Source organism: Tachyglossus aculeatus, chromosome 9 (assembly GCF_015852505.1).
Source record: "Tachyglossus aculeatus isolate mTacAcu1 chromosome 9, mTacAcu1.pri, whole genome shotgun sequence".
Classification (NCBI taxonomy): Eukaryota; Metazoa; Chordata; class Mammalia; order Monotremata; family Tachyglossidae; genus Tachyglossus; species Tachyglossus aculeatus.
Genome location: NC_052074.1, coordinates 28,111,350 through 28,129,043, shown reverse-complemented (window position 1 = coordinate 28,129,043; position 17,694 = coordinate 28,111,350). Strand labels below are relative to the sequence as shown.

Here is a 17,694-nt window from a genome sequence, read left to right as displayed (position 1 = left end):
TTGGGTATGGTGGGCATCTTTGTAGTGCTACTGGGTTAGTTAAACCCATTAATAATAATTGTGATATTTGTTAAACGCTTACTCTGTGCAAAGTTCCGGGGTGGATACAATGCGGTCAACTCAGGCACATTTTCTGCCCCACCTGAGAATCAGGATCTAAGGGAGAGAAAAGACAGGTATTTAATACCCATTTCACAGATGAGGAAATAGGTGTAGATAGGTTAAGCGGATTGCCCAGAGTTACACAGCAGGCAAGTGGCAGAGCTGGAGCTAAAATCTGAGTCTCCTCACCCCCGAGTACTGTCCTCTTTTCCACTAGAACACACTGTTTCTCCTGTTTTGAGGTCTGTCTAATTGGGCTCAGAATTTTGGCCCTTTCAGTCCTGATCTTGAACACTGAGGTCTTGTTGGAAGCATATAGTCTTGAAGTCTGGTCTCAAAGGAGACCTAATAATAATGACGGTATTTGTTAAGCATTTACTGTGTATCAAGCACTGTTCTAAGCTTATCTGGTAGGGCACAGTCCTTGTCCCACATGGGGATCATAATCTTAATCCCCATTTTACAGATGAGGTAGCTGAGGCCCAGAGAAGTTAAGTGACTTGCCCAAGGTCACACAGCAGACACGAGGCAGAGCCAGGATTAGAATCCAGGTTCTGCTAACTCCCAAGTCTGTGCTACATCCCCATGATGTTGCTATCTTTGAATATGCTCTACTGGAGCCCCAAACACTGGGGTTTGTTTGGTGGAAGGCCATAGAAACCTAGGGGAAGATTTAGGATTACTCAAACAAATTAGGTACGAATCTGGAAGGCCCCAAAATTTAAATATTAAAATTGTGATCCTTAGACACTATTTATTGAGAACCCAGGGAGAATGGTCATATGTTTAAACTGTAAAAAAGGAAAAACAATCTCCCCACAAGATTATTAGTTTCTTGAGACCAGGGCTCATGTACTGTACTCTCCCAAGGACTTATTACCGTGCTCTCTGAGCATAGTAAGTATTCAGTGATACTGCTGATGTTTTAGTATTTTGTTTGTGGGGAAATAAAAGAATTGATGGATCTACTGAGATTTCCAGGTTATAAAACAGCGTGACATTTGAGGGAAATATTCTTCTAATCCCCATTACTATCACTTGAAGCAGTTCTTTGGGAATGAAGTTGAATTTTGTAAGCTCATTGTGGGCAGGGAATGTGTCTGTTATATTGTTGTGCTGTACTTGCCCGAGCACTTAGTATAGTGCCGAGCACTCAGTAAGTGCTCAGTAAATACGATTAATTGATTGATTCTAATGGTAGCACTCTCTATTCCCGGGCAATACTAAATGCATGAGTCTGTGTCCTGCATTCTCTATCATGTTAATCAATCAATAGTATTTATTGAGCATTTACTGTATGCAGAGCACTGTACACAGTAACACAGTACCTTACATAGTACACAGCACTGTACATATGTTCCTTACACAAGAATGCCAAAGACATGTCAATAGTCTACATCACTAATTCGACTTCCGTTTATATCGCTTATTCATTCAATTTATTCAATCGTATTTATTGAGCACTTAAGATGTGCAAAGCACTGTAATAAGCACTTGGTAGAGTACAGTATAGCATTGCTTCATACATTGACTTCAAACTATCACATTTTCAGTAATGGCATGCCAGGTGGTGGTAATAACCTGTTTGCCAGTTGTCTGCAAGAATGTTCCTCTCCTCGATTTCAATACATGTTCTTGGTGTGTTTTGCTTGACTATCTGGTGTGTATCTCTCCTCTTCTGTTTCCATATAGAAAAGTGATTCTGCAACCTCCATTCATCACAAAGGCACTTTGCAACATAATTGACTTTCCATGATAATGGCTTTAACTCTAAGTAGTTGCTTGTTAACAATAATACCGTGGCTTTTGTATAGCACTTGTATTTCCAAAGCGTTTTCAAATTACTTATGTCATTTTTGCCTTTATAATAACCCTGTGTGGTGGGTAGATAGGCAGGTTTTCTTATCCCCATTTTAGAGATGACAAAACTTAGATACAGAGATGTTAAGTGATGACAGAGCTCGCACTTAAACTCAGAATCTCTAGCTTCCAGACCATCACTCTTCCACTACACCATGCTGCCTACTCTAAGTTCAGTTCTGGTGCTACTACAATAACTTTTTAATGAACATGGAGAGGGGGGTAAGGAGGAATTCCAGACAGGAGAGAGGGCATAATAATAATAATGATGATGGCATTTATTAAACACTTACTATGTGCAAAGCACTGTTCTAAGCACTGGGGAGGTTACAAGGTGATCAGGTTGTCCCCCGGGGGCTCACAGCCTTAATCCCCATTTTACAGATGAGGTAACTGAAGCACAGAGAAGTTGTGACTTGCCCAAAGTCACACAGCTGACAATTGGCGGAGCTGGGATTTGAACCCATGACCTCTGACTCCACTGCTCATGCTCTTTCCACTAAGCCATGAGCAAGGGTTAAAAAGTGAAAGGGATAAGAATGAGGCAGAGTGATAGAGGAATAATAATAATAATGATTTCATGTATTAAGCACTTACTATGTGCAAAGCACTGTTCTAAGCGCTGGGGAGGTTACAAGGTGATCAGGGTGTCCCACATGGGGCTCACAGTCTTCATCCTCATTTTACAGATGAGGTAACTGAGGCCCAGAGAAGTGAAGTAACTTGCCCAAAGTCACACAGCTGACAAGTGGTGGAGCCGGGATTTGAACCCATGACCTCTGACTCCAAAGTCCGTGCCCTTTCCACTGAGCCACGCTGCTTCTCTGAAGATTAGCTTGAAAGGAGCTAAGTGTGTGCTGTACATTCTAGTGGAAGAGGAGGAAGGATAAAGTAGAGGAGAAAAAGAGCTGATCTAGTGCCTTAAAGCCAAAAGTCAAGAGTTTTGTCTTGATTTAGAGAGGGTGTAGGCCCCAGTACCAATCAATCAATCAATGGTATTTATTTAATTAAGCAACCAATCAATGGTATTTGTTGAGCTCTTATGTACAGAGGACTGTACTAAGCAGTTAGGAGAATACAGTAGAATTAGAAGACACATTCCCCACCCTCAACGAGCTTACAGTCAAGAGGGGTAGACAGACATTAATATAAATGAGTAAATCATAATATATAATATATCATTTATACATAAGTGCTGTGGGGTTGAGGGTGTGGCAATTATCAAATACCTAAAGGTCGCAATTCCAGGTAAGCACTTACTGTGTTCAAGAACTGTAATGAGCACTAGGGAGAGTACAATTCGGTAGAATTGCTAGTTGTGATCCTTGCCTTCAAGGCGTTTAAAATCTAGTGTATTAAGTTCTCTTTTTTCCCCAGTTTGCTCTCTCTTCTCTGTCAACTATGCACTTGGGTATGTCCCTTTTGAACATTTGATATTCACCCCAACCCCATAGCACTTGTGTACATATCTTTAAATCAAATATAAATGATTTATATTGATCTCTGCCTCCCCTCTAGATTGTATGCTTGTTATGGGCAGGGAATGTTGCAATGTAGTCTCCCAGGTGCTTAAGTACAGTGCTCTGAACATAGTAAGCACTCAAAAAATACTGTTGATTGATTGAGAGTGGAGTTGTGCTTCTGCCAGCTTGTGCATAGTAAATGCTTAATAAATACCATTACTATTTTTGTGTCATCAGTAATGAAGATTTCTGTTCAAAGGACCATCAGTGTATTCATGAGGAAGTAGTCCCAGCAGGGATCCAGAAAAATAACTGACAGTTGTGTGCAGAAGAGGGTGTAGCGGTTCCCAAGGCAGCCAGCTGCCAGTTAATGTTGCTGTGGCACAGAATAGGCACTATACTAATAATGATAATAATGATGGCATTTGTTAAGCACTTACTATGTGCAAAGCACTGTTCTAAGCACTGGGGAGGGTACAAGGTGATCAGGTTGTCCCACGTGGGGCTCACAGTCTTCATCCCCATTTTACAAATGAGGTAACTGAGGCACAGAGAAGTTAAGTGACTTGTCCAAAGTCACACAGCTGACAATTGGCAGAGCTGGGATTAGAACCCATGACCTCAGACTCCCAAGCCCATGCTCTTTCCACTGAGCCACACTGCTTCTCTACAGTCCCTTTGACCAGAAATCAGTCCTGCATGTAAAAACCTCTACAGGCCCTTCACAGTATGCTACAGTGATCATAATAATTGAGGTATTCATTAAGCACTTACTGTTTATCAGGCACTATACTAAGCGCTGGGGTGGATTCAAGCAAATCAGGTTGGGCACAGTCCCTGTCACTCATTCATTCATTCAGTCATTTATTGAGCACTTACTGTGTGCAGAGCAGTGTACTAAGTGCTTGGGAAGTACAAGTTGGCAACATATACAGATGGTTCGTCCCTAACAACAGGCTCACGGTCTAGAAGGGGGAGACAGATAACAAAACAAAACATGTGGACAAGTGTCAAGTCACCAGAATAAATAAAAATAAAGCTAGGTGCACATCATTAACAAAATAAATAGAATAGTAAATATGTACAAGTAAAATAAATAGAGTAATAAATCTGTACAAACATATATACAGGAGCTGTGGGGAGGAGAAGGAGATGGGGAGGAGGAGAGGAAAAAGGGGGCTCAGTCTGGGAGTCCCATGTGGGGCTCACAGTCTTAATCCCCATTTTACAGATGAGGTAACTGAGGCTCAGAAAAGTGAAGTGACTTGCCCTAGGTCACACAGCAGAGTCGGCATTAGAGCCCAGATCCTTCTGACTCCCGAGTCTGGGCTCTATCCACTAGACCATGCTGCATCAATTGATTCCTCTCAGCCATCTCTTTTGTGAGCTAAAAAATTCCCATTCCATCATCTTTTCAACAGACATCCTATTTCCTGTAACATCAGAACAGTCTTCAGGGCAATCTCCAAGCTCTTTGAATATTTTGTGACATTACAGTGTCCAGAATTGGAGCCCAAATTTCAACGGGCCCCTGAGTCCTGTAATGAAATCACCTCCCAGTTCCTGTGTATCTTCCTCTTGTTTATACATCTTTTTAAGCAGTCCTATATGACCAGTTTATGTTTTGCTTACACCTGGGATGAAAGTGGAAGAAATTGCCTATCAAATCACTATCTTTTGCTTAACCCTGTTGCCTCTTGGCTATAGGCATTATTGTTCTCAGGTGGCTCCAGTGAACTAACAGAATCTTCTTTTTTGAAAGATTACCCTGCAGGGAAGGGTAAACTCCTTTATTTTGGTATTTTCATATTTCATCGCTTCTTAACAAATTTACTGTGTTCTCAGGGAGAACTTGTGTTTGCTTTTCAGAGTTGAGTTCACGCTAAGCCTGGCTTTGAAACAGTTCGATTAATTGTGTTGTTTTATGCTAGAGTGGAAACCTTGGGTAAATTTTATGACCAAAAGCCCAGAGCAAAGATAATGTCAACATTTAAAGGTTTGATTTTAAAAGATTTAGGGTTCTTGCATGCCTCGTGCATTCAGATCAAATGATTTTTTTAGTGTTTGTAGGAAAGGGAAATGGACTGTTTAAATGCATAATAAATTGGAAATAAGTGTAACATAACATTAGATGCTAAGCATCATTGGTCTTAGCTTTGAGTTGACAAACCGGAAACTCAAGTGACCCTCTTCTGCAATTGTGTTGGTGTGTTTAAGATTTACTGGGGAAGTCTTCATCATGAAATGCCTAGAGTTCTAGAATGAATTTAGTTTTCTTTTTCATTACTTTGCTCATTTTCCAAGTCATCATTGTACATGTGTAAATGGATATATGCATCAGCAGCATTTATTGAGCTTCTGCTGTGTGCAGAGGAACTGTACTAGGTTTTTGTTTTTGCTTTGTTTTTATGGTATTTGTTAAGTGCTTACTATATGACAGACACTGTACTAAGTGCTGGGATAGATAGAAGCAAATCAGGTTGGACACAGTCCCTGTCCCACATGGCTCACAGTCTTAATCCTGATTACAGATGAAGTAACTGAGGCACAGAGAAAGTGAAGTAACTTGCCCAAGGTGACACAGCAGAGAAGTGGTGGAGCCAGAATTAGAACCAAGGTCCTTCTGACTCCTAGGCCTGTGTTCAATCTACTAGGCCACTCTGCTTCTCGGAGAAGAGTACAATTAAAGTAAAAGATGTGTTCCCTCCCCTCTGGGAGTGTACAGTCTACACAGTTACTTCAACATTGTTTCATTCACACTAGTCACTCAGTAGTTTATAACTTCCCCATTAAAAGAGTAAAATAATTCCATTCATTCTGTTGTGCTTCTGCAGAAAAATAACTCTTGCACAACTGAAAGGTGGAAAAATAGATTACATCATGGCAGCCCTGGAGGCTATAAACTTAACAAGGGTAGGAGCATGTCTTTTACTTCTATTGTAGGTTCTCAAGAGCTTAAAAAAGTGTTTTGTCACAATAAATGTTGTCGATTGGAATGATGAAGTTTAGTTTAGTTTGAATGATGAAGTTTAGTTTGGCTCTTATTCTCCATCCCTATATGCATCCCAAATTGCCACTACAGCATGTCTGCGCCTTTTAAGCATTTGTATACTCACTTCCAGCCTGATAATTAGGTCCTTCAAGAGGAATATGTAAGTACTTCAGAAGAAGGCCAGAATCAGAGGTGCTGAACAGTTCATCTAGCCAGGATTGCCATAAAAAGTCCTCTGTAATTTCTGTATTTTTGAAAGCTTTCATTTTATGGTATTTGTTAAGCACTTACCATGTGCCAGGCACTGTATTTACCACTGGAGTAGATACAAGGTGATCAGGTTATACACAGCCCCTTTCCCACAGAGGGATCACAGTCTTAATCCCCATTTTACAGATGAGCTGCAGGGAAGTGACTTGTCCAAGGTCTCACAGCAGAAAGGTAGCAGAGCCAGGATAAGAACCCAGGCCCTCTGACTCCCAGGCTTGTGCTGTTTCCACTAGATAATGCTGCTTCTGCATCCTGTAGTCATGTGCAGTTGCTACTTCCATCTTAGCCACAAATTTTGATGCTGTCTGAATACGTAATTGCTACCATTTCCAGTCCTCTAGCAGCTGGATCCTAAAGCAGAAGATTCTCCCTGGGTTTGATCTTTTGAGATAACAATAACAATGTTACTAATAATAATGATAATAATAATAATATTTGTTCAGTTCATACTGTGAGCCCCAGTGCTGGGGTAGATACAAGATATTCAGATCACAGTCCTTGTCCCACATGGTGCTCACAATCCAAGGGGGAGAGAGAACAGGTAACTAATCCCCATTTGCAGATAAGGAAATTGAGACACAGAGAAGTTAAGTGACTAGCCCAAGGTCATCCATTAGGCAACTGGCAGAGTCCAGATTACAACCCAAATCCTCTGACTCCAAGGCCTGTGCTCTTTCCATTGAGTCATACTGCTTCCCAATGGAATAGAAGATGTCTTCCATTCTTCTCATTCTATGATTTCATGAATATATTTAAAGGGAATAAGTCTTTCATATGGAGAATTTAGCACAGATTGAGTGTGATTCTGTATTGATTCAGCTCTTATTCTCCATCCCTATTTGCATCCCAAATTGCCACTATGGCATGTCTGCACCTTTTAAACATTTGTATCCTCCCTCGTGACTTCCATCCTCATAATTAGGTCCTTGTAAAGTGTTTACTCTGTACCAAACACTGTTCTAAGTGCTGGGGTAGATGGAAGTTAATCAGGAGGAGACAGTCCTTGTCCCATAAGGGGCTTAGACTCTTAATCCCTAATTTACAGTTTAGGTAGCTGAGGTGCAGCGAAGTGAAGTGATTTGCCCAAAGTCACGTTGCAGGCATGTGGTGGAGCTGGGATTAGAATCCAGGTCATTCTGAATCCTAGGCCCGTGCTCTGTCCACTAGGCCACACTGTTTCTACTTATGTACGTATTTTTATACTCTATTGTTTCCTCCTATCTGCAGTTTATTTTAGTGCCTCTCCCCTGTTAGTGTGTAAGATCCATGAAAGCAGGGATCAGGTCTCCTAATTCAGTTGTATTTTTTTCTAGTGCCTAGTACAGTGTTTTGAACAAAGTCAGCACAATAAGCACTATTGATTGATTGATTGACTGATTGAAAAGTATGTAAAATCAGGTTCCTGAGGCAACCCTTGCCATACATTTGAACGGATTAGTGATTTGTGTGTTACTACAGTTATTCTATGCAACCCTACTGTGTTAAAATTACACATTTTACTGAAAAATCAAACCCATTAAATTATGATGGTCCTGTGTTGATAAACAGCTCTGTGAGAAAAAAAGTGCTCACTCTAGTAAAAAAAAAGTAACTCGTCATGAGCCCCAGGAATCTATTATGTGTTTAGGAAGAGATCATTTCTAAATAGTTCCCTGGTACTCTTGAAATGGTATCCCGCCTCCTATAGAACATTTTATGCCAACGAAAAATTTACCCTTTGAAGGACCAAGTCAGTATAAATGACAAAATGGAAAATTAGGGCCCAATTTGGTTGGAAATGATGGTGCTGACAAGAATGGAACCACTTTCATCTTGAAAACAGGACAATTTTGAAGGAGTCAAATGAAGTGAATTTTTCTTTTTCTTTTTCTCACTATCCTAAATCATTCCCGTTTACCCGAACCAAACTGCATTTCTTCTTTGTCCCCTAGGCAGAATCTGATCAAGCTGCAATGCATTTTGCTTCATTTCCAATAAACAATTCAGCTCTGGGGTCCGTTAGTATCTGTTCAAGAACTTAATGAAACACGCATTCCGATTTCCAGGAACGGCAAAGAATGTCAGAGTCAGAAAGTGCCGTTTTGTCGCCTTTTCTGTTTTCACCCAGATCACATCCCCGTTTACCTCACAAAATGACGCACTTGCAGGCTCCACTCATCTGGAAACCAAAGACTCCTTCAAGATTAAATAAATTGTTCCCCCAGCACCACCACCGGAATGATTTAATATGGTCCGGAGAATTGTCAATTCCATTTCACACCCGGTGATTGAGCATAGAAAAAAATATAGCCACAATTTACATCTCTTTTTTAGAAGAGCGAGGGCTGGTTTCCTCCAGGAGTAAGTAGGCTTTCATCTTTGACGTATTCTCAAATGCCATGGAATGTGTTCAGTGCTGTAGCTGGCAACAACTGTAAAAAGAAGGAGGATTTACTCATCATCAGTGGTATTTATTGAGTGCTTTCTATATGCAGAGTGCTGTACTAAGCGCTTGGGAGAGTACAATAAAACACAGTTGGAAGACAGGTTCCCTGCCCATAATGAGCTTACAGGCTAGAGGAGGAGAACTCCTGGGTAAATCGGAGGATTGGGCCTCTAGGAATTTGGATTTCAATTCTCAATCCTACCCCTGAGCTGAAAGTGTTTGCAGCATTTGTTTGATGCCCAGTCTGCTCATCTGAAAAACCGTTAGCCAAACTAGTTTGGTTATGACTGCCTTCTGGGAGTAATTTTAACTTGGCCCAGGACTGAAAGGAACATCAGTAGGTTTGCAGCAAGCAGCTAATAGGTGTAAATCACCAGCTTGGTGACTTAATCATCACAGCAAAAAATTCATCTGTTTCGAAGTCATGCCTGACTTTTTTTGTTATGGGCAATGTTAAGTGCTTACTATATTCCGGGCACAGTACTAAGCACGGTGGTAAATACAAGCTAATCAGATTAGACACAGTCCATGTCTCATATGGGACTCACAGTCTTAATCTCCATTTTCCAGATGAGGTGACTGAGGCACAGAGAAGTTAAATGACTTGCCTTAAATCACAAGTGGTGGCCCAGCCCACACCCTCTGCTCCTCTGCCACTAACCTCCTCACTGTACCTCGTTCTCACCTGTCCTGCCATTGACCCCCGGCTCACATCCTCCCCCTGGCCTGGAATGCCCTCCCTCCACACATCCACCAAGCTAGCTCTCTTCCTCCCTTCAAAGCCCTACTGAGAGCTCACCTCCTCCAGGAGGCCTTCCCAGACTGAGCCCCCTTTTGCCTCTCCTCCTCCCCATCCCCCATCCTACCCCCTTCCCCTCCCCAAAGCACCTGTATATATGTTTGTACAGATTTATTACTCTATTTTACTTGCACATATTTACTATTCTATTAATTTTGTTAATGATATGCATCTAGCTTTAATTCTATTTGTTCTGATAACTTGACACCTGTCCACATGTTTTGTTTTGTTTGTAGCCCCCTTCTAGACTGTGAGCCCGTTGTTGGGTAGGGACCATCTCTATATGTTGCCGACATGTACTTCCCAAGCGCTTAGTACAGTGCTCTGCACACAGTAAGTGCTCAATAAATACGGTTGAATGAATGAATGAATGAATGAATGGAGCCAGGGTTGGAACCAGGTCCTTCTGACTCCCAAGCCTGTGCTCTATCCATTAGACCACGCTGCTTCCCAGCTAACAGATTAACTCATATCCATACGAGTGCTTTAAACAGTGTTTGGCACATAGTAAATGCTTAACAATTACCTCTATTATTTTTAGGAGTATTGGGATATAGCTGAATCCCCCTTTCTTCTCTCTGCTTTCTTGTTCCCAGTATCCCCTGTCGTGCTGCTTGGAGAAGTAGCATGGTTTAGTGAGTAGAGCACAGGCCCGGGATTTGGGTTCTAACCCTGGCTCCACCACATGTCTGCTGTGTGACCTTGGGCAAGTCACTTAACTTCTCTGGGCCTCAGTTACCTCATCTGGAAGATGGGGATTAAAACTGGGAGCCCCATGTGGGACAGGAACCCCAGCACTTAGAACAGTGCTTGGTACATAGTAAGTGCTTAAAAACTACCATAATTATTAATTACTGTGTGGCAAATGCTTTTTAAAGGGATAGGAAAACCCCAGATTTGAGATTTGGTTCTTAGTGCCTTTACTTCAGATCCCATTGATTTCCCACATTTTTACATGTTCAATTTGATGTTAAAGAGACAACTATCAACATATTTTCACACTTGCTGTGTTCAATTTTCCGGTACCATTGGAAAAAAAATATCAGGTTTTCTCATAGACTCAAATGAATTGTTAGGTTGGGAAGTACTGTTTACCTTCAAAAGAATTTGGAACATCTGGGATTGAAGTTCAATATTCTTCTTTTTATCATTATTATTATTGTATTGATATGGTACTTGTGAAGCACTTACTATGTATGAAGTACTGTTCTAAGCGCTGGGATAGATACAAGTTCAATCAGGCTGAACAAAGTCCCTGTCCTACTTGGGGCTCACAGTCTAAGTAGTCTATTTGAATTGTGAAAAGTGAAAATGAGCTGTCCCAAATGAAGAGGAGGAAGAGAAGAGTTAAGGCCATGAATGAAGTGTGCCCTGAGAGATATTTCCCTTGGGGATTACTTCTTGCATTCCACTTGGTCACTCATTTGGGTCACTTAACTATACAGTTGGGCTCTTTGATCTACAGGACTAAATCCCCCTAAATGGGAAGATTTGTCCATTTGTCTCAATACCTGGTTAAAGCAGTGTACTGGATGCAAATAAGCCTAACTGGTGCCTCACCTAGGAAAAACAGACTTGAGGCTGGCAGAGGAAAACGTTCTGAAATTTCAAGCTGCTCTAAAGGGTTTGTTCCTTTTTTGCTATTGAAAATGCTCCAAACTCTTTCAGGGCAGACTGCTTTGACTTTGGCTACCTCTGACTATATGCTAGGACATCTACACTGTAGAAATTATATTGCTCAATATGGTACTTCCTTAAATGTAGGCATAGGAATCATGCAGTCTCACATGGGAATTATTTTACATCAGTGAGTTGCAATATTTGTTATGTCACAAATGGGTGTGTTGTGAGGTAAACACGGGGCTTTTTCTTGTTCCATGTCTCGTCCTCCCCCTACCCTTTTCTTCCTTATTTCTTCCCTGACTCATTTGTCTGATGTGCTCTCTATCTCTTTCCCCTTTTCCTCTTCTCCGTCTTTCCCTGGCTCTCTCTTCTCTTTCCCTCTTTCCATTATCTCTCTCCTTCCCTTTCTCCCTCTTTCCATGTTCTCCCTCTTTCCCTCTCTATCTTTCCTCTCTCTCCCTTTTTCCCTTTCTCACCCTCCTTCCCTTCTCTCCCCTTTCCTTTCTCCCCGACTCCCTTCTCTTCTTTCCTGTTCTTCCTTTCTCATCTCACCTATCCCTCTCTCCCTCTTTTCCCTTCTGATCCCCCTCTCTCCCTTCCTTCCCTTTCCCCCTTCTCTCAAACTCAGATTTTTCATTGTTTGAGTACTAACTAGGAATATTTTTATGTTTTGAAGATATTGAATGTTCATTTTGATCTTATTACTATTGAAACATTATTCAAATCTAACTATGAGCCATGATTAAAGTTCAGAAATGTGCCTAGAGAAGAAAATGTTGGGAAGGACCTTAAAACATAACAAGGGGCTGATCCTTTAATGGAAAACTTAGTCATTGTCAATGACGCTGAAAACATCTTCTCACTCAGATCAGTGCAGGCCTTCCCAAAGGGATGAATGTCAGAGACAGATCTCAAGACCTTAACTAAGCTGTTAAAGTGTGAACTTGATTGAGAGTGACTCAAGAGACTATTTATGTGTTTCAGATGTTTTGAAAGGAAAGTTCCAGTGAAATGTTTCAAGGAGTAGAATGTTTCCTCTATTGAACCACCCTGGCCCATAAACATGGGCACAACTTAAATCGTTCTCAAAGTATTTGAGGTCTGTTAGATACAAATCTAAGTGTCTAGTTTCTATGGAAATTAGCATTATATAAATATCTTGGGATTGGAATGTGGCAATGCATTTTTTTAACATTATGGTAAGGTGCCGAAAATTGAGATTACTCTCCTTTCGCAATTTATTTTTAATTTTGCTCTTTCCATCCATAATTTATTTCCATCTATAATTTATTTTACTAAACTCTATGCTCTATGTGAGCAGGGAATGTGTCTACTAACTGTTGTATTCTCTCAAGTGCTCTACACCCACTAAATATGATTACTGGTCTATTTTGAAAAACAAAATGAGTTCCTATTAATAAATGGTAATTCAGAGAGGCTAGGATTTATATCAGAGTTGTTGAAGATTTCCTGACTTTTCTGATTTGTTTTTAAATATTCAGAATATGTCATTTTTGGAGTGTTTTCCGTTAGTCTGAGTTACCAGCTGAATAGCTCTATTAAGCATGGAAAAGTTGCTTGGTAAATCTAATGAACTCACAAATTCCTCAAAGACCGCATTGTAAAGTGAGAGTGGTTTACCAGGAAATTAAAAGTCATTCTTCAGTCTCAGTTCCCACAGGGTGCAAAGGCTTGCAGACACACTAATTTCCAAGACTTTTCAAATTTGCTAGACAGAATGGACTACATTTTCCAAGACATAGATCTCTCTCTCTCTCTCTCTCTCTCTCTCTCTCTCTCTCTCTCTCTCTCTCTCTCTCTCTCTCTCTCTCTCTCTCTCTCTCTCTCTCTCTCTCTCTCTCTCAAGTGCTTATTATGTACCAGACACTGTTCTAAGTGCTGGGGTAGTTATAAGGTGACCAGATTGGACACAGTCCATGTCCCACATGGGTCTCATGTTCTTAATCCCTATTTCACAGATAAGGTATCTGAGGCACAGAGAAGCAAGGTGACTTGCCCAAGGAAACACAGCAGATAAGTAGTGGATTCGGGATTAGAACTCAGGTCCTTCTGACTCCCAGACTAATAGTCTAGACACTAGGCCATGCTGCTTCTCCTTGATACTTCTATAGGCTTCTGGCCTATTGGTCTATCCATTCAGTAAATGTGACAGTATAGTTTAGGTCATTGTGAAAGCAGACCCACTAACCCTCATTCTAGTTTAATCAATGCATTCTTTCAGCTCACCTTTTAACAAAACACTTATTATTTCTCTATCTCTCACCCTGCTAAAGATAGTTATACTCCTGCTCTTATCCACTAAGACTATAAGCTCCTGTTGCAGGGATCTTGTCTACCAATTACATAGTATTGCACTCTCCCAAGTGCTTAGTGCAGTGCTGTGCACACAGTGCAGTTGTGCAGTTGATACAAACACCACTGATTGTTTCCCCCAAACTCCTTGTCTCCATCTTCATCTGTCACAATTGGTTTATTAAAATGGCAGCCAAGTTTTATTTTTGAAGGTCATCCTTCAGCAACTTCTTGAGCTAGGAATGTCTTCCTTTTTTTATGGTAGTTGTTAAGCGCTTACTATACAACAGACACTGTACTCAGCACTGGGTAGAGGTACAAGATAATCAGGTTGAACGTTGTCCCTGTCCCACACAGGGCTCACAGTCTTAATCCCCAGTTTACAGATGAGGTAACTGAGGCACAGAGAAGTTGTGACACACAGCAGACGTGTCAGAGGCAGAATTAGAACCCAGGTCCTCTGACTCCCAGGCCTGTGCTCTTTCCACTAGACGACGCTGCTTCTCTTACTAGACCATGCTGCTTCTCTCTGTTGTAGCCTAATGCCTGCAGTACAGGTTAAATAAATGGTCTTTTTTAAAATGTCAATTAAAATCCTGTTACAACTTTACTCCCTGTTGGACTATGTGATTTTTTGAAACAGAATTTGCAACTGGTTGAATACTTTAGGAAAGGATGAATTATTAATATGGAAATAATCAAATGCTTAAATTGTATTGTTGTATATGGCATCACAGAAGTTCAAAGACTAAAAGAGTTCCCTGTTTCTTCTTTCAGGAGAAATTTGAGGGACTGTTCCGAACCTATGATGATTGTGTGACATTTCAGCTATTCAAGAGCTTTAGACGTGTGCGAATAAACTTCAGTAATCCTAAATCTGCAGCTCGAGCCAGAATAGAGCTTCATGAAACACAGTTCAGAGGGAAAAAGTTAAAGCTCTACTTTGCCCAGGTAACTATGTTTCTTTTTTGAATTTGAAGGATATTTGCTTAATTCCATTATCATGATTTAGTCTTCCCAGAGCTCTTCATTATTTTAAAAGGTTTGTGATTCACTGAGAAAAGGTCAGTATGTTTTTTCCATTGTGACAGGGTCAAGAATAAAGTGCAAAATTCACTGATTACAATTCTGTGATTGCCAGTATGCTATATCTGTACAGCAGTGGTACCTGAAAGCGGGGGCTGGGGGTGGGGGTCTTCCCCTATGAGTACCCCCCGCCACACCCTATCTTGCTACCTTCAGGAATGCCAGCAGTAAGATCAGTCAATCAATCAAAGAGTATTTATTGAGCCCTTACTGTGTGCAGAGCATTGTATTGAGCACTAGGGAGAATAGAGTAAGTAGACACATTGCCTGCCCACAAGAAGCTTACATTCTAGAGGGAGAGGCATTTCAGGGGAGCCCAGGAAATCCAGGGCTCAGGCCACTAGAGGCTAGTCTCCTGATATGTTCACTTCTTGATTGTACAATAACAACAGTTATGGTACTTGTTAAGCACTTACTATGTGCCAATCACTGTTCTAAGCGCTGGGGTAGATACAAGTTAATCAGGTTGGACACAGTCTCTGTCCCACTTGGGGCTCGCAGTCTTCATCCCCATTTTACAGATGAGGTAACTAAGGCCCAGAGAAGTGAAGCGAATTGCCCAAGGTCACACAGCAGACATGTGGCAGAGCGGGGACTAGAACCCAGGTCCTTCTGACGCCCGGCCCTATCCACTAAGCCTCACTACTTCTCCCAAACGCATAGTACAGTGTTCTGTACATAGTAAGCACTCAACAAATATGATCGATTGCTTGGTAGCCCAAGGACCACCAGATTCATCAGCTTTGGACCAGAGGACACATTCCAGCTGTAAACTACAGTAAATATCCTGAACTGAAATGAGCCCCGTGTCTGTGCTTCTGCTCCGAAAGGTTCAGACGTCTGACTCCGATGGAGACAAACTTCACTTGGCTCCTCCGCAGCCCGCGAAACAGTTCCTCATCTCACCTCCAGCGTCTCCCCCGGTAGGCTGGCAGCCCATCGATGATGCCACTCCAGTTATCAACTACGACCTCCTCTATGCTGTGGCCAAACTAGGCCCAGGTAGGCTCCGCGACCCCTTTTCTTCCCCAAGCGCTTAGTATGGTACTTTGCACACAGTAAGCACTCGATAAATATGACTGAATGAATAATCAGGTTACTGCTTTCAGCACCCCGTAAAACTGAGGGAAATGGACCCCATGACACAGAGGATGAAACACCACAACTCATCGTGGGTAGGGAAGTGCCCATTATGTTATTCTGTCATCCTCTCCTGAGTGCTAAAGTAGAGAAGCAGCGTGGCTCAGTGGAAAGAGCACAGGCTTGGGAGTCAGAGGTCATGGGTTCTAATTCTGGCTCCACCACTTAGCTCCTGTGTGACTTTGGGCAAGTCATTTAACTTCTCTCTGCCTCAGTTACCTCATCTGGAAAATGGGGATTAAGACTGTGAGCCCCATGTGGGACAGCCTGATTACCTTGTATCTCCCCCAGCACTTAGAACAGTGCTTGGCACATAGTAAGCGCTTAACAAATACCAAACTTATTATTATTGTTATTATTATTATTACAGTGCTCTGCACACAGTATGCGGTCAATAAATACCATTGACTGACTGTAGCTGCATTTTTATTCCTTACCCCAGGCTCCTAACAAGGTTTTATAGTCCCTACCCTATTTTTTTTAATGGTATTTGTTAAGAGCTTACTATGTGCCAGCCACTGAACTAAGCACTGGGGGAGATAAAAGCTTGACTCATTTTACAGATGAGGGAACAGAGAAGTGAAGTGACTTCCCCAAGGTCACAAAGCAGAGAAGTAGCAGAGCCGGCATTAAAACCCAGGTCCCTTGGATTCCCACGCCCAAGCTCTAACCACTAGAATACGCTGTTTCTCTATTTCTAATGGATTTATTGCTTTAAGTATAAAAGGAGAAGGGATGTAGAGGTGAAAATGCTGAATCTGAATTCAAGCATCAGGATGAGTCATGGTTTGCATTTGTCAGATCTGCCCTAGATTTATGGTACTTTGTGCTGCTGCATCTAGCAAAGGTCTAAGAAGGATGCTGAATCAGTGTGAGCTTTGTGAAAGTTATTTCTTAGCAGCAAAACTGAAAACACCGGTAATGGACTATGACAAGGTTACCATTATAAAATTATGAGTAAGAATGATTTGATGAATCAGCAGTCACTAGAAGCGAATCTATACTGTATTCTCCCAAGTGCTTAGAATTATGCTCTGCATACAGTAAGTGGTCAGTAAATACCATTAATTGATTGTGAGAAGAGGTTTGTGATCTGGGGGCTATATCCCAGAATTCTGCCCCACAGCACTTCTGCACATATCCAGAATTTATTTATTTTCTGTCTCCTCTTTTAGCCTGTAAACTCCTTGTCGGGGATCGTGTTTACCAACTCTGTTAAACTGTATTCTCCCAAGCACTTAGTACACAGGAAGTCCCCAACAAATACAGTGGATTGATTGATTGAAATCTCAAACCCCAAATAAAGTTCTAATTTTTATAGGATCTTCAGATAAGTAAGTTTCTAAAATGTCTATCAATGAGGTCGTTATAATATTTGAACTCACCATTTTGAGGGTGAGGGTTTTTTTAAATAAGCTCAGTAGAGAGATCGTCAGTGAGATTGTGTTTCAGTGAATAGCAGGTCCCAAAATATCAAGGAATGAAATATCCTTAAAGGGAGACATTAGAAAAATAAATCATTTGAATAATGGGAAAGGGCGTGTTTGAGAATTATGGAGGAATTCATCGTCTGGCCCATTTAAAGCCAGTGCAAATGAATTCTTCTTGTAGTTGTGATCTG

General features: G+C 41.3%; 1 protein-coding gene across 3 annotated transcripts in view; it reads left to right on the top strand.

Annotated features, from left to right (window-relative positions):
* Window positions 1-17,694, top strand: part of RCAN2 (regulator of calcineurin 2) — a 161,402-nt gene that overhangs the window by 122,064 nt on the left and 21,644 nt on the right. For all 3 annotated transcript variants that reach the window (XM_038751418.1, XM_038751419.1, XM_038751420.1), the window contains 2 exons: window positions 14,625-14,798; window positions 15,764-15,935. In XM_038751418.1, the coding sequence (XP_038607346.1) occupies window positions 14,625-14,798; window positions 15,764-15,935 (346 nt within the window). The remainder of the gene's footprint in view (window positions 1-14,624; window positions 14,799-15,763; window positions 15,936-17,694) is intronic.